Source organism: Cimex lectularius, unplaced genomic scaffold (assembly GCF_000648675.2).
Source record: "Cimex lectularius strain Harlan isolate CLEC.00 unplaced genomic scaffold, Clec_2.1 scaffold132, whole genome shotgun sequence".
NCBI classification, from domain to species: Eukaryota; Metazoa; Arthropoda; class Insecta; order Hemiptera; family Cimicidae; genus Cimex; species Cimex lectularius.
In genome coordinates, this window is record NW_019392772.1 from 86,110 (window position 1) to 107,500 (window position 21,391).

A 21,391-nucleotide genomic window follows, 5' to 3' on the forward strand; every position below is an offset into this window, starting at 1 on the left:
CGATTACACGACATTTGAAAAATGGCAAAAAGGAGGGAAAACTCATAAGGTGGGGTTGAGATAGGAAGTTGATGTCCGAGTGGATCGAGGTCACGATGGCTCAAGTGGTAGAGCAGGGGCGTATCGAGCCGAAGATCGTGGGTCCGAATCCCGCTCGTGCCATTGACTTTTTTCATCTCAACTAAAGACCTTAATTAATTGTAATGTATTAATTGGTCAAGCGGACCACGAAATTAGTGAATTTTATAATAATATCAAATTAATTTTTCCGTTATGATAGCATTTAGTTGCTGAAATTAATATGCAAACTTAACAAGAATTTTTTTACACGCACAGTATTATAAAAATTATTTTATAATAATGTAAGCAGTTTCACTTGAGATGGTATTACTTGCGTGAACCGAGAATAGAACTACAAGTTGTAATTTACTAATTGAAATGTGAGAATATTCAGGTTCTTGTGTTCTCAAACTGTGTATTTGTTTTGTGGTGAGAACCGATGTAAACATTTCACTGGGATTTTTTCTTTTTACTAAGTTTAAATAGTAACACAGTGATCGCGTTTTATTTCCAGCACAGACATTTTTTAAATAAAATTATTTTAATACTTAAAAAACCCTATGACTTTCAAGTCGGACATTATGATTATGAGTGGTTTGCGAGTTTGTTAGAACCGTGCTTTTCCGGCCGTAGTCGCAACGCGGCGATACGGCATCATTACTGATATGTGGTAAACCGTGGAAAGGGAGATCAACTTAATCAACTATAGCCGGTTCTAGCGTTGCACTAAACGCGCAATTCGTTCTTCCTCGTAATTTGATCGTTCGCCGCTAAAATTTCCTTTTAGTTTCTCTCATTCAGTTTGATAGCAATAAACTTAGATAACGAGTTAACTATCTACGCGATGTATTATTAGGTTTACAATTTGACGAAAGTTTACATACAAAATAAGACATATCAAATGTTTCTTTCAGATCATAGTATGTTCTTCAACAGTGGAATAAGTTGAGATGTGAACTTTGATGTTTTTTGTAATTTTGTTGTTCGTTGTATTATCTGTTTATCCATTATCAAAGTCATAAATCCAATGTTTCCGCAATGCATGTAAATACATTTTTCTACCAGATGGATATGGTATGTTTTAAGGAATAAACAACATTACATTTTCAATTCAGTTATAACTTGTTAAATTTTACCAGTAATACCTAAGTATAATTTAAACGAAACAAAAATTAATTTATTTTTACACTTTCTTGCATTCATGGATAAAATTAACAAATAGATTCACTAGTTTCCTTGGTCCTGTTGACCAAGTAGTATCTTTCAATTGATTAAGATTAACGACTTTTAAATCATTGCCACTTTATGAATAAAAAATAAATTAAGGGCATTTTTTTATTATTTTTATTATTAGATCATTTTTTATATGTTAAATATATCTGACTTTATACCCTCAAAATTTGATACAATGAGATCAATGTTACTGTGGTATAGGCAAATTAAAATTTACAAAAAATAATTTGTTGAAGACGACGGAGTAGTCAGGAATGAAGTATTTTAGAAAAAGGCTCGTTCAATTTTTGCCACGTTTCAACCTTTATTCGGGTCATCTTCAGGGCCTGGATGAATTACAAAGCATATGTTGATTAGAAAAAATTATATAAAGATGTAAATATAAATTTTGAACCAAGTATTTCATACTCACATAAAATGAGGTGCTTTCCTCCTGGTGTCTTATTTGTTTCGTATGAAATTGTTGTGAAATGTGAATTTGTGTTTATATGATTTTGACAAGGTCGGGGACGCGGTAACGAATCATGATGACGCGAAAATAGTTCGAAACGTCAGTACAAGAATGAAAAAGTTGTTTTTCTAAAATACTTCATTCCTGATCGCTCCTCACAACTTCATCAAATTATTGAACAACCGGTCACTAAAAAACAGACATTTAGAAAAATGTTAAAAAAATAAGATTTGTTTCCCCTAGTAAAGAGATTTTTCTATTATTTGTCGCACATTCCAATCTATGAAATGTAATGTGAATTTATAAAAAAAAAGATTGTAATGAAATTTACAATTTTCATATAGCTGGCTAAAAAGTTATGGTTAATTGAAATAAAATTTATTTATACTTCAAAAATTAGTCAAAAGCAGAAATCTAAATAAATAAAAATAATAGCAGTAACAGTGTAACATATTGTTTACTTTGACTTAAAAATCATTTTTTAAACAAAACAATAGATTATATTTTATTTGTATACATTTCTTTGTTGTGTCTGTAGGGAATTGAGTTTATCCAAACGCACTCGATAGAAACAAACTGGACTTTTTAAAACTTGACTATTTTTAAACGGATGTAATGAAATATACACAAAGCATTAAATGTAACGTTTTATTGTGTACCAATGAAAAATGATTAAAAAGTAGCATTATATTAAAAAATGATTGAACAGAATTTGCTAATTTTATTGAAATTCAAGCTTATGTAGTACGTACATATAACAAAGGAGGTTTCCAAATGTGAATGAATCAGTTGATAATTATAATTTTCAATTAGTATTTGGTACTTCCTTATTAATGCGCCGCTCCGATAGTGTATTTCCTCTTGTCCGCTGGTTTCAATATTTGAAATGAACACATCAATGTTTCGTCTACCGACATCATGGCGCCTGCGTTGTCAAACTCTCCGCAGTAATTCGGTGCCGAGAACACGGTGACCAGCTGTCTCTTCGCGAAAAATTCGTATCCGTCCTCTACGACTTGATGTGCCCTGCAGATCAGATCGAGGTCGTGTTTATGAAGAAATTTGGCGATAACTTCTGCACCAAACGTGAAAGAGACCCCTCTGTCATTCTCGCCCCAACCCATTGTGTCTTTATCGGGGTCCGACCACAACAAATCACAAAGCAAACCCTGGTCAGGAACATCCGTCGGTCTCATAATTCTACGTATCTGTTCCATACTTTGCAAGTCCGGGCTGAGCCCTCCGTGACAACAAAATATCTTCTCGTCCACTATAGCCGCGACGGGCAGGCAGTTGAAACAATCCGTGAACGTTTTCCACAGTTTGATGTTGTACCGTCTCTTACACTCGTCGTAAAACCCGTAGATACGGTTGATGCTAGCGCACTCGTGGTTTCCTCGCAAGAGAAAGAAGTTCTCCGGGTACTTGATCTTGTAAGCCAACAAAAGGCAGATGGTCTCCAGGGATTGCTTCCCTCTGTCGACGTAGTCTCCCAAAAACAGGTAATTCGCTTCCGGTGGGAAACCGCCGTACTCGAATAAACGCAAAAGGTCGTAGTACTGACCGTGCGTGTCGCCGCAGATCTTCAATGGAGCCTCCAATTCCAAGAGTATCGGCTGTGACAAGAAGATTTCCCTGGATTTCAGGCAAAGCCCACGGATTTCGCTTTCCATTAGCTGGACGGTTTTGCCCGGGCGGGCGCCCCTCACCTCCAGGAGACGAGTTATCACCGTGTCGATATTCAATTTGTCACTCTCGGCCATGACTGTTTCCCGGTCTGCTTGTGTTACGTGTTGTGTCTTTAAGAATTTTTACTACATTTAAGAATTTTGCGTGAAAATTTCAGGACTTGCAATTTAATTTGAACTTGCATTGCCATGGAAATGTTATGTAAACGTGCAGGGGTTTAAAAATGTCGACCGGTAAAAACGAGTCGTGGTAAGAACCGCACTCCTCAACACTGAATCGCCTCTCGGAATACTGCCCAGCTGCCCTCTTTTCCAATTTTCTTTTTATTTACAATATTATCCTGAAATTTGACTAAATAAGTTGATTTAATTCGACATTTTTGTATAAGTATATCCATTGTCCTATTTTAACAACTTCTGGAATTGAATTTTTTTTAACATTTAATCTTTGACATTTTTATCAAAATAAACAAAAATAAAATAAAAAATCACATGAATAAAAACCTACCTAAAGTTAAATGTACATAATATCGCTGTTCACAAAATGTAAGTAAACAACTATTTCCAGGCCGACCGTTTCCTACTCGATGCCATTTGACGTTTTACAAACACAATTGGTTTATTGCGGTAAAAACAGATTAATCACAGACAAACTGTATTTAAACATTATAAGAATAAACTGTAAAATTATTTACAGTTTGGATTGTATTTTGGAAAACGGGTTGCCACCAAAGAGGTAATATTTTTTTTTTTTCAAATTACAGCTAAGTTTTTGGGAATATAGAAAACAGCATTTTTAAATATTTGGTTGTTGAAACCATCCGCGTCAAACATCCGTTGTTTGAAAAATAAATACCATTCCCTTGGAAACTATTATTATATTTGTATTTTTTAAGCGCATTTTTAAAATGTCACGTTTTTAGATTACTTGATAAATTTATTTATTTGATTCAAAACAAGGTGAGTTTTTAAAGCAATAATCTCAACTTAATGTTTGCAAATTCTGCATCATACGGATGGCCTTCATACAATTTTAAATTTATTTGAATTACATACTATTACATACGTTTCAAAAATATATTTCGGATTATTCCAAAATGTAAAACTTAAAACATCCAACCAACCGTTAAAATTGAATTATTTTAGTCTTTATTTACATTAAAAAATTATCGGTGTGAATTTAAGTGTATATAAATATGTGTATAAAACATGTCGGAATTTTTAGGACTTTGGTATTGTTTTTATGTTGCTTAGTTTCCCAAAAAGATTGTTTTTATAATTTTATTTAGAGTTCCTTTTGACCACATGTTCGAACAAAACCGATTCAGTCGTGTTGGTTTTAATTGTTGCAATTTAGAAGTCTAAATATTTTCCGAAAAAACATAGTTGCGTGTCCGCGTCCATGTGTTAAACTGTTAACGGTTGTTACCTGCGGGAATGTACGGATATGAATATTCTGATCAAAATTGGACATTACATTCGCAGTTGTATACTTTAATTGTGTGAGTACAAAGTTATAAACAAACATCTACTGCGTCAAAAGTATTTGGATTTTTCTTGAACAATGCTTAACGCTAAAACTCTTCACCACAATGAATCATGTGAAACCAAATGTTTGGATAAATAGTTTTGAAAAATTGTTAAAACCAATGACTATTTGAACTAAATACATGTTCTGAACACATAAACTATTTCAACGGACAGGAGTAAACAGTTCTTCAGTTTCACTAACGTAATTGTTTGAAAAAGTATATATATTTAAATGAAGAATTTGTCATCATAACGTCAAATAAAACTGTCTTGGTTTTAGTATACTGCGTTAAATGGATGATAAGATAGATATAAAATCAATCTGAGTGCCTTCCAAATCATTTCTTTTTTCTTTCTACAATTTTTTCGTAATGAATGATCAAGCATTCTTTATTGAAAAATCATAAGCCAATTTTAATGGATTTGGGCTTTTTATGTTCGGTGTTATTGATTTTTATCTGTCATAGAGTCTCAAAGAGTTGATGTAACCACGTGTAAACATAACCTTTTATAGAATTTTTTCAAAAAAAAATTGTTTTAAAAGTAAAGAATATATATGGTGTAGGTTGGAAAAAAAGCAAAAAAAAGTATGAGGTATAAAAAATATATAAACTTCATTTCCAGCATAACACTGCGCGATTAATAGATTCTTCCTTTATTAAAAGATGTATTAAATTCGTTTTATTTATTTCTTTTTTAAATCATTATACAATTAGTTTGTTATTAAGCAATAAATTATTTGTTGGTTTTATGTTTGCGTTAATTGATTATACTAAGCTAAACCCCCATAACTTTACAATTTTGCCAAAAATTTGTTATCGAAAAAAGATCAAGCCTGCCTTCTTTGTTTATTCAGTTATTTTTTAATTTTTGTTTAAACATATTTGCATTTGTCAGAACATCTGTTAAATTGAAAGTACATCTATATTTTACCCTTTGAGGGAAAAACATTAATACAAATGTTTGTGTGTGATTATGTTCTTTTATACAGTGCAATTGTAAATTTTTATAATTCATACATAAATAAACATTTTTATGTATAAAAAATATTTTTATTCATAATACGGAAGACTTAAAAAACCGTCAATGCAAGCATAAAAAACATTGTTTTCGTAATAATGAACAGGTGTTAAACGGAAAGGTACGTCTGCCAATGTACCTGGTTTAACCAATTGCTGTGTTAATATGTAAATAGATTAAGTCCTAGTCTGTTAGTTTATTTTTTTACCAGGGTTCTCAACAGCCGAAGTCATTCAACATTCGGGGTACCGGTGCTTTTGAAATGAAAGGAGGGCCACAATATTCGAACCCAGGATCTTTACCATACGCCTTAACCGTTGCGGCTAACGACATTGTTATTGTTTTATGTATTTGTTAAACTCATGTAAAACTACAATACATATAAGTATTAATCATAATCTATTATTATGATTAACATTTTATTATTTTGTGTATTGCCGGGTTTTCTTTCAATATATTTTAAGGTAAAATCATTCTTAGATTTAACGCGAACTATATGAAAAATTTGCAATAATGCCCTGGACCCAACTGAATAAAACTAGTAAACAAATAACTATACATAAAAAATAGAAACAATAAAAAATTTAATTCGGAATTAAAATTTTTACTAAATACGTTGAGGTACGTTTATACTGTATGCTTTTGTACAACGGGGTATCCGAGTCGTTAATCATCGCATTTTGATATTCGGAAAGCGATTCTTGTTTAAATTGGTCTTTAAATTTTCAATCAAAATTGTTGGAAAAAAGCTATCTGACCATCTGTCCACAAAATCCCATGAGTAGTTGGAGTTCTCTCAAGTATGACAGGAATGCCTTTACTTTTGTAAGAAACAGCATACCTCGTAGAAAATGTCATTAGAAACTCTTTTGTAGGTTATAGATTCGTTGTGTTAAAAGAATAAATTTTCAATTTACAAATGCTGTTAATTAATTGTCTCAGACGAATAGGATAAGGGCAGTGCCGTAACTTACAACAGTCAAAATTGTAGATATTTTATATAATTAAATTTAAAAAAATTTTCCTGTCAATACCGACGACAGGAAACCATTTTTGTAAATTTCATCCCGAAGGTTCATCTGGAGGATTTATGATAGGGCGAGATAAAACGCGGTCTAATGAAGGCAGAACGATTCCGATAATCCGATTGTACGCTTGAGGGGGCACTGCCCCACCCTTCCAGTCCAAAACGACCAGTCTACAGACCTCGAGACCATAAATTCCAGGGGCCTCTATCAATTCCATTATTGGACTCGTCTGGTGATAATTTAATAGGATTATTTATCCGTGTTGGCCGGCAAGACTCCTCCCGCTCTAATTCCCAAATGAAGTTGTTTCAATTAGCGGGAGCGGGATTAAAATTCTCCTCGACGCTCTCGAAACGGGAATTCTCAATGATTTGAAACGGCAACAGATTGGCGTTTCAACAATCCTCAACTTAAGGATCCACTGCTGCTTAAATAACAACAGGAAAACAACAAAACAACCGTAGCTCGTTACTGCTAAAGAGAGTTCTTTAAATACAGAAAACTATTCATGCTCTTTGCATTCCACTTGGCATTTCTCAGGAAAATATGATTAGGAAACAAATGTTTCCGATCATTGCCAATGTTTGCAACATGAGTATAATAACGAAACTAAACTGATATCAATTTAATGATAATGTTCTTTTGGTCGTTGTCAGGGATGTGGTCAAATAAAATAGTTTTAATTTTAAATCTTCTCCTAGCTTTCAGAACTTCATTCTACCTAAGGTCTCTGTTCAAAAGTATATAAACTTAAATTCTTTTATTTTTTTCTTAACACCGAAAACCTTTTTACATTTTCCTTCACCTTTTCAACTATGAAATGACAAGACTAGTTTTATATAATATCAAAGACAGTAAAAACACACACCAGCCATTGTTGTTTTTATTTGTATTTTTATTTTTACTGTCTGTCATATTATATAAAACTAGTCTAGTCATTTCATAGTTGAAAAGGTGAAGAAAAAAGTAGAAAGGTTTTCAGTATTAATATGAAAATAAACGAATTTAAGTTTATATACTTTCGACTAAAAATCAAGCCCTGAAGATAGTACAATAAAGTTCCGAAAGCTAGGCAAAGATATAAAGTTAAAACTATTTTATTTGTCCACATCCCTTATAACAACCAAGACAACATTATCTGAAAAATTTAGTCGATAAATCTACAAAACATTTTATTAATATGCCATGGATGCTTTGCCTCCCAAATATAATTTTTCCAAAAAACCACTAATTACTGTACCAAAAAAAGGAGCACGAGAGAATCAACTTGGGCTCTCTCTGGATGTCTGAAAACCCCAACTCTGAAACCGACATTTATGAAAGAAAAAACATTGTCACGCAAAAACGAAAGTCAAATGAGATTCAAAGCGTGAAATAAGGCAATATCTTGTAATGCAGTAAAAAATATAATATTAGGTAACAACCTGAGTTAGGAGCACTGGATACTGCGTGAGTGCACTAGTAATAACTGGAAAATATGATCCCTAGTCCAATATTACTCGCCTTGACCCGATGCCGTAGAAAACACCGATGCTTAGACAAACTACCTTCTGCAAAATTTGAAGTGACATTTACAAAAGACAATATCAGAGTCAAGATAAGTTAAGTACTTCCTCAATAATGTTTCGTATAAGCTATAAACAGACCTGGTGTATGAAAGTTGAAGAATCGCAAGAATGTTGAAGGCTTTTTGGTTGGACATACAATGTTCAAACTTTAAGAGTAGGAGTGGTAGAAGACAGCCTGTGTAGGTCCTGCCACGGTGCATTTAATTGTAAAGCCCAGAAAAGGAAAAGGGTTTTACTCGCGCAGAGATTTTGAAGCTAGATTATATAACCCGTACGATGAGGAGGACGACATTAGTCTTATTTTAATGGGCGCAGTGCAAATGCTTAATGGCGGCCTACAACAACTTTAGGATAGAGATAAAAGATCCAAGTAGGTCTATTGTATTCCCCTGTTTTTTAACTCATTGGCCATCTTCAGGCTGTTAACAACCTCAATAGCCCTGCCAGCGTCTGCTTAGTGTAGGATCTTGCTTGTGGCGTTTTCTGTCCAAGCTCCAAAAACCTGCACCTACATGGACTCTTCTGTGTGTACTGGTGCATTTTCTTTCTTGTGGCAGTGCCCTGTCAGGAGTCCAACCAGAATCCTGGTCCGGTTGCGTTTGCCTTTCAGTAATTCCATTGTAAGTTTTGCGGATGGCCCTTCTATGAATCTCTTCTCGTGCCTCATGCCTGTGGTGTTGTTCCACCAGGTTTTGAACCCATTAGGATTCAATTTAAGACGTATCCTATCTTCTGACAGGATGTTAAAAAACAGTAGGGTACGAAAACCTTCATCCTTAAATACAACAGAAGCACATCAAAAAAACTACATGTACCTTTGGGATTTTAGCTTTTAAGATACATACTAGGTAAAATTTACAAGACCACATTACTGTTTCTAAATGATGACGCATACAAAACACGAAAAAAATGTTAATCAAGATGAGGTTGATAAAAGTAACATATTTCATTCTAGGACACACTTAACAGTGGAATTGTGTAAAAGCCTTTACGAACTGTAAGTTACTACTTGTTAGAAATAGTGTAGTAGTAATCGATTATATTTAAACAAAGTTAACAATCTTTAAAATCATTTTGTATTCTGTGCTCTTGTTATATAATCAGTCGTATTTTAGTCGCCCTTCATGCGTGTACTTGGTTTGTCCAATAAAGTTATGTAAGTAAATCTAAGCTTATCCCTGTGATCCTTTTGTTGTAACACTATTAATCCTTGATATGCATATTTCGACAAAACGCTCCAGTTGTGTGATTATTAGAATACCCAACGGAAAAATATTTGCAAGAATTAATAAATATGAGGTTATTAAAAGAAAGATAAGCTTCTAAAGAAAAAAGAAAAGGTCAAATCAGAAAGCATAACCAAGGGGCAATTTAAGGCCATGCAGGCTATAAAAACTTGTAGCTGGTTTACGTTTCACTCATATGCATTTCAGTTTCACGCCATATTCACGAGCGGATCAATAGTCTAATAGTAAAATGCTCCTTAGCTATGTCAACAAATATAATTAATTGATAATAGGGGTATTGACGATATTTGTAAGATGTTAACTCGTGTTAACTCGAATAGAGAAATGTCCATTAAAATCGTGAGCGCCCCCTGCTTTTCTTAGCATGTTAAACGTTAATTTTTCCGCAATGCTGCGCATGGCGATTGGTAGTATCAAAAATAAAGCTATAACAGTCCGAGAAGGCTTGTTGTGGTTATTTGTTTTGGTTTTCTTTTGTTTTAAATTGTAAGATGCCATAAGTTAATAGAAGAGGACAATTAATCAACTCTTTCATTCAGAATGCTATCAAGCATTCGAAAAGTGGTAATAAATGACGCGCTTCCATTCATCTCGACATAGCGTACTTGTATCCTAACGTCTAACAGCCTACAACTTTATAGGATAGGGGACGTATTTTCTATGAATGAGAATATAAGGACAGACCAGAAATTAACAAAAGAAATGTACTTGTATGATTTAATCAACGCGCATTTAAGAATAAAAATACGCGTAAACAAAAAACAGCTGTTTTATTCATGGCTGCCATGTTGGCTACCTACGCCCTAACGGATATCAATGTAACTACATTTACGACCTAACATATAACATTGACCCTGTCCTGTTAGATCGAGGAATGTTAATTAGCCGATTCTTACAAGTCTATGTCATCATTTTTCTCGATCATGAATACCCCTAATATGTTCCATCGTTATAGATTGTTATTGTGCATAGATAGAGATTTTATATTGTCAAAAAACATCTAACTGTTCAAAACTTGTTTTTCACAAAAAGAAAAATATTTTACTCAGCTCATCTATCTCTTTTATAAACAACGGAACAGAATGTACTGACGTGCAACAAAAACAGCTCTCATGATGCAATCCTTCCAGTAAAAAAAATCCTAAGTATTTTAGTTTGTTTGTCCAAAACTGTCAACAACAACGACATCACTCAGATCACAGAATTCTACATTTACAACTACATTTAAATATTGTTACAACTACATTTACACAGGATAAATACTTAAATGAATAAACATAATTTAATAAATAATTTACACACAAATAAAGTTATTAATTAAAAGTTGAAAACACAATTCAGTTATACATACATAAATTTTACAAAAATTTTATCCTGAGCCGGATCGAGCAATGTTAACTAGACGATTACGTCTACGTCATCATTTTTCTCTATCTAACAGAGTTAACAGTGTTCACAAAATGATCGTGAATACCCCTTGTAAGTAAAACATGTTAATTTAATCAATGTACATAATTACAATTATTATTGAGCACGATACATAAACGAGTACTAATAAGTGAAATAAAACCAAAACAGCAGTCCTTTCACGGCGGTCGAGTTCAGTTTCTTTAGCAATTAACCTAGTGTCAGCATTGTCGCACACCCTCCTTGGGACGAGGGGCAACTAATTGGCGATTAGGGACGAAGAGCGTCTCCGGAGTTCCTCTGATGTTTGCTCACTGTCAGAATCGCTCAGAGCTCTGTTTAATTGCTGCCCAGCCGGGATGACCCAGACGTCGGCACTTATTTAATTTAAAGAGAAATATAATTCAACGTCATGTTAATTTACTCGAGTGCTATTACAGACGTTAATTTGCCTTATTTACCCACGGTAATTTAATCTTCCCTACCATCGTACTTTGCTATAAAGAGCGTGTAATAATCTTTGAATCAACAAAGAACCTTGGTTAATGTACTTTAAAATAACTTTTGTTATTTATTATTTTATACTGTTTTAACAGGCTATAAGCTTAGTATGAATCATGTTTATTTTCCTTACTTTGCTTTTATCTTATGCAAAAATTATATTAATTATTATACCTTGGCAAGTACATAAAAACGTTTTTTACCTACTGAAAAAGTAATCAAAGCAACCATCTCAAATTACAACGTAAATGCTAAACAAACAAAACTCTTCAATAAGAACCAAATATCTCCATAAAAAAATTAGTTAAGATAAATAAAAATGTTTTTTTAGAAAATAGACAGACCAAAAATCGGTGAGACCAAATTACTGGTTTATCAACTTGGCAAACGAAGAAATCCTATAATCTAACAAAACGATATATAAATAATTTTAAACCTAGGTAGCCAGTGAATCTAATGGTCGAAGGTAGCATGAACCAATCCTTCTATAACCTATTTTTACACAAGTACTAGAACAATGAATAAACCCCATCATCAAAATATGTAAAAACATGAAAAGATCAAAATTAAAATTTATAGCAAAATATCCCACACTAAGTCCAATCAGAATTGATAAAGTAAACTGCCTACTCCAGACATCGGCTAGAATTTAGTTATAAATCGGCACACTTAACGTCATAAATATATGTATTAAAAAGGTATGTTATTTTTATTCGGAATATTAATTAATCTTTATGTAAGGTATTGGCTGAAAAAGTTAGTGTCATGAGCGGGTCGAACCCTCCACCTTCGGCTAAATACGCCGCTGCTCTATCACTTGAGCTATCGTGACTTCCATACACTCGGGGGTCGTGGGTTCGAATCCCGCTCGTGACACTAACTTTCTCATTTCAACCAATTCCTCACATAATGATTAAATAATTGAAAGAAGTTATTTAGTCAATCGGACTACGAAATATAATGAATTTATTCAGAATGTTTGATTTAATATTAAAATTCAATGGTTATCAGACCAAAACAACAATCAATAAACATAATTTAGAAAAGTATTTTTTTTTACAAACTGTATAAGAAAAGAAAAACAAAAATAAATGCCTGTGCAAAATTGCAATTTAAATAAACCTACGGGGACCCCGTCCGTGTAGTTATCTAGTTGGATTTTTGGCTTGTAGACTCCTGCGTTCGTCTCCCACCGTCGCCCTTGGCGTTTTCTTCAGGCTCTTCTCAAATTACGCTCTTCTCTTTTATTTTTTTATTTTAGTAAGTACCAATAAATTACATGAGCTATCACTGGAGTCTGAACTAGTATAGAAAGCAATTTTACGTTAAATTTCATTTTAAAATTTTGAATTACAAACTTTTGGTCTTTCAAATCAGAAGATAATTGTTCGAAAACCAAGAATGCACGATTAGAAAGGTAAGAACTAAATAGCTTCAGTGGCACACCAGAAATATCCATATCGGACATCTTTAGCAAAAAACTCATGATCAACTGAGTCAAAAAGGACCGCGAAAACATCATTATTTTTTGATGTACCAAGCTTATTTACAATATAATGTGACATCAAAAAAAGCCAACTCAGTTGACTTTCCTGGTAAAAAGCCTATTGATTTTCTGGTATAATATTATTGTTAATTAGAAAAAAAAACAAGTAACCTTGCCTTAATAATTTTTTTAAAATGCCAAAGTCAAAGAAATTAGTCTACAGTTATTAATGTCCAGTTTAGAACAATTTAATGAAAAACATACAATGAGTGATGTTTTTCCCAAAAGAAAAAGATTAAAAATGTGAGTCAAAGGAGTTATTATAAAAGATGAAAATTTTCCAATTAAGGAATTGATAAGCATGTCATCATAGGATTATAATTAAGTTTAAAATCGTTGATGTAAGAGAGAATTTCATTTTTAGGCACAGATTTAAGTTCAAAAATAAGCTTGCATTGAAACCGGATTAAGGCGCAACGATCCCCTGCTTAACAAATATTCTGTATAAATAAAAATATTGCTTTTACTGTTTTTCGGGATTTATTATTTTATAATTCTGACTGATATTCTCTTTAGAGCTGGTTATTGCTAACTGTGAACTTAGTTTTGAAACACGTTGACATTCCTTAATTGAATAACAGATGCTGTTTACCATGCTGTTCTACCATGTGTTACATGTTGCAATATGTTGAAGAGTAGGAGGACTTAGTTTATAATATTTAAACAAATTGCAATGTAAATTTATAAATAAATTTGCTTGACTGATTGGTTATTTTGATGAACAAAGAGGATACAATCAAAGACAGAAAAAACTGTACACTGGTAGTTGGTTGTTTAGTTTAAATTATGTGAATTTTTATCGTCATATTATTTACAACAATTTTTTAATGTAAACCAGATTAAACGAGATCAGAAATTCAGGAGTTTTAATAAAAATATTTAATTATGAAATGGTTTGAATGAAAATTCACCAAATCACTGAAAAATCCTTTTGAGATATTTTTTCCTGTTGCTAACGTGTATTGTCTCATCTGGCCTCCACCTTGTCTCTTAGGCATCCAAACAAAAGCGACCAGATTTCGCTTGTAAGTTGAATCTCAAGAATTTAACACCAGCATCTTGGAAGCGGCAAACGATGTCAACCTCGTCTCTTTATCCAATTTAAGGATGGTCCCATAAGAATTCTACGAGATTAAGAGAACAAGCTGTCAAGCTCATTGTAGTACTCCTTACATCCTTCAAGCAATTGGTGACAGCTCGAGGTACATGTTGTCGAGAATTATCATGCATTAACACGATGTTGTCCCTAACAACTGAAGCGCTGGGACTACAGCTTCCAGAAGAATCCTCAGTCTACCGTACTGCAGTCAAAGTTCCGTTCTATTGATGATTAGTTCGATAAGGGCATGGATGTTGATTCGACTCCATACCATAACTGTCTTCAAGAAGGTTTTGGACGTATGGCACAAGAAGCAATCATCTGAATGCTGCAAACCAAACTGACACTCATCTGTGAACAGCTTTCATTGTCCAAGCGAGATGATAATTTGAGAATTGCCGCCGCCTGACTCATTGCCTCTTTATAGTAGAGAACCTGATGCTGGATGTCTACAGACTAGGCTACTTGCCCGAAGCCTTCTGATGATTAATATAAACATTACATTACCAACGGTTTGGAGTGGACTATTATCAAGGAGGCCGTAAAATGTCTAAATCGCTGTAGACCATCGTTGGTGGTAGTGCGCGGCACGCCCAGGACGCTACGTTGTTGGCAATTTCCTCGGTTTAAAACCATACTTTTAAGAACAAAATTAATTTTTAATTTTTTACTTAAATTTATTGTTTCATTAAAGAAAACAATGTTTGGTTGTAGTGACCGTTAGCCAATGATTATTTGGAGATCGTAAGGTGCGGTCCGGTGTGACGTAGGTTTTAGAAAAAACATTTTCCTTATCATGCCAACGTTTTGGTCTTTATTGAGATCATCTTCAGGGCTCAAAGTGTTTATTTTCCGTGTACATGTGTCATTCTTGTGAGTCGTGTTGACAGCGCCACGACTCACAAGAATGACACACGTACACGGAAAACAAACACTTTGAACCCTGAAGATGATCTCAATAAAGACCGAAACGTTGGCATGGTAAAGAAAATGTTTTTCTTAAACCTACGTCACACCAGTCCGCACCTCACGATTTCCAAATAAAGAAAACAATTTTTAAAAAATAATTAACTCACTTGGTAAGTTGGCACTGGAAAAGATTAAATGGAACTGATTTTCTTTATTTTTAATCTAAAGAGTGTAAAAGGATTGTTAACGCTTTATAAAAGTAAACAACAAGTTAAGGTTAAGTTTATGTTTTAAATCAACTTTTAATATTTATATTAGTTATTATGGAACACAAATACAAGTGTCCTGTTTTTTTATCTTTCAAAGTTCGAGAATGTTCTAAATAGAATATTTAATCCTTCTCCTTACCTTTGCTTGTTGAAATTATTTATTCTTGCATGTATTTTCATTTTTGTAATTAATTTGTCAAAAGATTAAAGTAAATTGTTGGGAACTAAACATCTTTATCCGATTGGCCGAAAATAATACTGTTAAATTTAATGCAAAATGTAAATAGAAACTCATTTCCTCTTGTAAAATTTACATAAAATTGCCAAGGGAAGTAGTGGGCTCCGTCTAATTAGGAAGTTACCTTATTAGAAAGCAAGGTGTTCTCTAGATTGTAAACATTGTAAAGCTTTACGTAACATCTGTGCTTAAACAAACGGACATGAGTTTTTTTAAACCATTTTCTACGTTTATCTTATTCTTCGCATTCGATGTGGGCATCGATTTACACGGCAATCCGTCTCAGAGGTAAGCCGATGGACGACAAATTAGACTCCTTTTACAGCAGAGATACTTCATCAGGATTCAAGACACGTTCGAAAACGCGTTAACTTTGCAAAACCTATACAACTCCTTAGAAGGAGTGGAATACCATAAAACATCAACTCGTCAATATGACAGGGCAAAGTTAAGAAACAACGAAATTTCGTTGGAAATGTTTACTTTAGAAAAAGAACCATCAGTCACGAATGCTTTTAACCACTTAACCATAATCGCCCTACTTTGACAGAAAGAAAGTCATTCCGCACTATGTTTTCAGAACATTATTTATGGATACAAGTCCTGCCTATTCTATTACATATGTTATCAGCTTAATATTATAGTTATATTTCATTTTACATAAAATACTATCAGTATCAAATTATAATAAAATTTCACAATAAAACCATCAAAATTGTTACTCTCATGTTATTGAATAACAAAATGACGGATAATTAATGTTAATGGTGAAGTAATAAATCAATTAATTGTTTAAAATTTAGTTCATTAGTCTGTCTCTATTGAGCTTATTAGTATCATGAATCGCGTTTCCCCATGCTGATGTACGAAATCAAGTTCAAGTGCGTGATTAACGATAGTTAGCTGAGATTGATTAACCGTCGGCAGTCTATCAATCATGATATCTAATAATTATGTCGTACTTGATACTTCAAAGAAACACTCGCCTAGATTAACCCGAGCTTGATCTACAACTGATGGAGTTGTAACCCTTCAGAGGAACGTGTAGAGCATTTAGAAATAAAAATTGATAAACGGGTAGTGGAATGTCGCTAAATAGACTTGAGCCCTCCTTTTTAAATGACAATTTGAGGCGGGGGCAAAAGTGTTTCACATATCTTTAACGCTTTCCCCCTTATGGCATTAGGACACATTATGTCTTTTATGTGACCGAAATCTAAAAGCATTGAAGCTTTCTAAAGATTGAAGATTTTTTAATACGAGTTCGAACGGATGCTTGATTTGTAGAAATGATCATTGAACTTTCCTTTCGACGATAACATGTCTACTGAATAATTTATGTTTTCTAATATAAAAACCAGTGTTTTTGATCGTAAACACCCGTTTCAAAATATAAATAACTACTCTTTCCTTTTCACGAGTTCCATCGTTTCTTCAATTGTCATAATTTAGCGCGTTTCTAGCTAATATATGTTTTTAATACGAAATATTTATTGAGATATATTATAAAGTAAACAATGTCAAAATAATGTATTCGAATTATTCATACGTCAGTACACGATTTTTAATATGAAAGTCAAACATTTCTTGTAATTATGAAGTTTGGTTTAAAAAAATCCTATTACATGACAAATTTTTTTGTCTTCATGACAAAAACTTGTTTTGATAATGCACTTAGAAATTAACACTATATATAAACAATTAATTAGGGTTTTTAGTTAAGATAAAAAAAGTCAATGGCACTATATATAAAGTGTGAGAGGAATTGGAAAGAAATAGTGAGATAGTTATTGGATGTGATAAAGGGATAAAAATGGACAGTAGGGATAATCACGATCTTTGAGTTAACGCTGTTAACTCTGTTAGGTTCTGTTAGATCGAGAAAAATGATGATGTACACCTGTTAGAATCGGCTAGTTAACATTGCTCGATCTAAAATTCCGGGTCAGTGTTAGATGTAAGGTCGAAAATGTAGTCACATTGCTATCCGTTAGGGCGTAGGTAACCAACATGGCAGCCATGAATTTACCAGCTGTTTTTTGTTTAAACTTATTTTTATTCTCAAATACGCATTAATTAAATCAGACCAATACATTTCTTTTGTTAATTTCTGACCAGTACTTATACTCTCATTCATAGTAGATACATCCCCTATCCTATAAAGTTATAGGCTGTTAGACGTTAGTATACAAAATAGGTATGCCGGCACGAAATGAAGCGTTAACCTGGTATCTTAAAATTTAACACAAAAGAAAACCCAAGCAAACAACAATAAGCGTTCAAGGGTATTTGTGGTTCTACCAATCGCCACGCGCACCATTAACGTTTAGCATGCTAAGAAAAGAAGGGGTCGTTCACGATCTTACTGGACATTTCTCTATTCGAGTTAACACGAGTTTACATTTTACAAACATCGTGTATACCCCTAGTGCCACGTGTCGTGGTGATAACGTAGGGGAGAGTGTGTTGTGGACGTGTGTTACAAAAGTGAATAAGATGCAAAGAGATAAACATAGAGAGAGAGAGAGAGAGAGAGAGAGAGAGAGAGAGAGAGAGAGAGAGAATGAGAGGGAGTGAGAGAGAGAAAAAGTGAGAGAGACTGAGTGAGAGAGAGAGAGAGAGAGAGAGAGAGAGAGAGAGAGAGAGAGAGAGAATGAGAGGGAGTGAGAGAGAGAAAAAGTGAGAGAGACTGAGTGAGAGAGAGAGAAAGAGAGAGAGAGAGAGAAAAAGTGAGAAAGAGTGAGAGAGAGTGAGTGAGAGAGAGAGAGAGAAAAGAGTGCGTGGAAGTGTAGGAAAGGAGAGAGAATAAGGCAGTGAGAGAGAGAGAGAGAAAAAAAAGGGAGAAAGAGAGGGTGAGGGAGAGAGAGTGAGAGAGAGAAAGAGTGAGAGAGAGTGAGTGAGAGAGAGAGAAAGAGAGGGAGAGAGAGAGAGAGCAAATGAATGTGATAAATATAGACCGACAGTGATTTAGTGATAATACGAAGGAGAAAATGTGTTTAAAAAAATGCGTCTTCACATTAGTAGCTTCATATTAAAATCTTCTATTAAGCGGACACTCCAAATAACGGACACGGAGAGCTTTTTCGACTATTCTGACCCTAATAATCTGCGGACAGCGGTCTTCCGTAAATAAACGTTTCCCAAACGTTATTAATATGATATCATAATAATATCATAATTTGTTTCAAATTCCTAGAATTTGATTGTGACACTTTGTGGTTTCTCAACTTCTTTAATGTTAAGTTTCACTCCAAATGTCGAAGCGATCATATGCCTCCCCGCGTGCGTTTGTCCCTCAAAGAACAATTATTATAATTAAAGTAGGTGAAAGTGAAAAGCTTAGTGAAGGAGAGTGAGACATGGATGTAAAATTTTCCATCAAAAAGGACCAAAGCAAGTAAAACTGTAAAGAATAAAAAGGAACTTGTGTATAAGTTGTCTACTAACTCGGAAATGACAAATCCTGTAGATTTTTCCTAAAACGTATAGATTACTCATAGACGAAATATATAAAGGTTTGTGCTTTGCTCTGGCTTTAAGCATACCACATCCTAAGTCCGCATATCCGAGAAAAGGCATTAGAAGTCGGAAAATATTTAGGGCAAACGGATTTTAAAGCATCAAACTGAATAGAAAACTTAAACTACATTGCCCCGAAATTGAATTCTCAAACATTTTAAATGACTTACAATTAATTAAGGTTTTCAGTTGAGATAAAAATTAATTGTAATTAATAATTAACAGTTAATTAATTGTAAGTTATTAATTGGTCAAGCGGGCCACGAAACTAGTGAATTTAATAATTTTAAATGACGTTAAGACAGTCTTATTTTTTTAGAGCTTTTCCTATAATCTATGGAATTAAAAAATATGGCTTGTCTTACAGGAAAAGTTTCAAAGGAGTTTTTAACGTTGCTCGGTGAATATGAAAACACTCAGTCATAGAAAAAACCAAAAATCATCGATGTCTCAATGGTGACGATATTGTGTATTAACCCCTTTTAACACTATTTTTCACCCCTAACTTAAAAGCGGACACCACAGTACAGTGGACATCATTTCATCCCCCGCGCGTTTCAGCTGTATGGAGGTTTCACTGTTCAATGAATTTTAAATAATTGTAAATGTAATTAGTTTTGTATTTGAACGACTCATTATATACACTTACAAATTGAATAATAGTATGTATACTTTAATAAGTAATTATCAAAATCAATGAAACAATATACAGAAAACAATCATTTTGCAGTGGTCAGTCAGTTAATAATTATGTATTTGTAAAATGTTCGGCTTGTAATCAAAGAAAACATATACTAATGATATGTATTGATCAAAGTATTATAAATAGTATGACACTAAGGTAAAATGAAATTCCATAAATTAAACATTTCAAAAATAAAATAAATCTATTCTAATATTAAGGTGGTGTGATTTCCTACCAGAAATGTAGAGGGAATATATTGTATATTAACCTTGTAGGGAATAGGAAATTGTATATATATGTATATATCAATAATGTGGGAGCAATATTTTGTATACTTGTAATATATTCTGAGTGAATAGGTTTTTCAGAAGCAGCCGAGCCACCTAAATGTGGTTAGCTGTTGAAATCGTACCTCCAACGAGGCTGAGAGAATGGAGAACTTATAGGAAATTTAACGAAAACAGCCTAGTAAATCACCTTAATGCCCTCCTGAGCGTCCAATTCACGTGACCTCGTGATAACTTGCTTCTTCAGTCCCTTTCTGATAGGCGCATTCCATCTCCCTGTTTTCACTTCCTCGGAAATAACGACCCCGCATTGCCCTGCTTGGGAATACGTACGCAAATCGCTCGCGTGTCATAACAGATTCAGTCCCCATGTGAAGACCCAAGGAGGCAATACCAGTCGGAAAATGAGATCCACAATGGGTTGCTGAGGCCTCGTTTAAAAGCGGCCGCTTTTCCGTCCAATGCATGTGAAATCCGGCATAATGAATATTTAACAAACGGTCTGGATGTCGCAAGGTCATTTCTTTTCGTAAACCCGTGTACCTGCATTTTTCAAAATCCTGAGTTGGAACATAAGCATTTTTCCCTTGTGTAAAAGAAGTACTTAAACTTTTTTTTTCTACCATTTTATCCCAGCTAATTGAATTAAAATGAACTGTGACGAGATTTTCCCAGTGAAGTTATTACTTCATGAAAGGCTTTTAAAATGAAAAAAACAAACTAAAACTGCAAAAATACGTCCCTACTGACTGACCCAAGGATCTGAGATGTCACCCCGAGATTAAACAGCGTAAACGGCAGTCACGTAGCACTTGCAACACGTTATGATAGTTTGTCACGATAAACCGGCTAAAAAATATTAAATCATGTAAAATTTAATGGGTCATTAATTTCTACCTGAAGACGTTTTTCAAACGCAGATAACAACACAGCAAACAAAGTTTGACCTCACGTTTTTAATAATGATCAATTAAATACACATTTTGAGAAGGTAATAAATTAATAAAAGTGATTTAATATTGGCAGTATGCTACCAGCTTCAGTTGATAAAAGTAAGAAATAATGTAGGCAATTAAAGTAGACTGACATTTCATCCGCAACACCGG

The 21,391-nt window shown here is 33.7% G+C and overlaps 1 protein-coding gene across 3 annotated transcripts; it reads right to left on the reverse strand.

The window, feature by feature from the left end:
• Positions 1–1,592: 1,592 nt before the first annotated feature.
• On the reverse strand, positions 1,593–4,700 carry LOC106662316 (serine/threonine-protein phosphatase alpha-2 isoform-like). 3 transcript variants are annotated; one of them, XR_001339870.1, is made up of 3 exons: positions 2,497–3,910; positions 1,706–1,933; positions 1,593–1,619 (listed from the first exon to the last, which is right to left on the reverse strand). XR_001339870.1 is itself a non-coding variant. In XM_014386338.2 (2 exons), the coding sequence occupies exon 2, from the start codon at positions 3,505–3,507 to the stop codon at positions 2,575–2,577; it is 933 nt and encodes a 310-aa protein (XP_014241824.1). In that variant the 5' UTR covers positions 3,508–3,773; positions 4,499–4,700; the 3' UTR covers positions 2,446–2,574. The 3 variants fall into 3 exon arrangements, 2 of the variants coding, with proteins under 2 accessions (XP_014241824.1, XP_014241823.1); XM_014386338.2 differs by lacking the exons at positions 1,593–1,619; positions 1,706–1,933 and adding an exon at positions 4,499–4,700 and having other exon boundaries at positions 2,446–3,773; XM_014386337.2 differs by lacking the exons at positions 1,593–1,619; positions 1,706–1,933 and adding an exon at positions 3,941–4,330 and having other exon boundaries at positions 2,446–3,773.
• Between the last annotated feature and the right edge of the window lie 16,691 nt (positions 4,701–21,391).

Bases quoted from the DNA above. Each gene is read 5' to 3' on its own strand.
- LOC106662316 (XM_014386338.2), bottom strand. From the start codon at position 3,507: ATGGCCGAGAGTGACAAATTGAATATCGACACGGTGATAACTCGTCTC.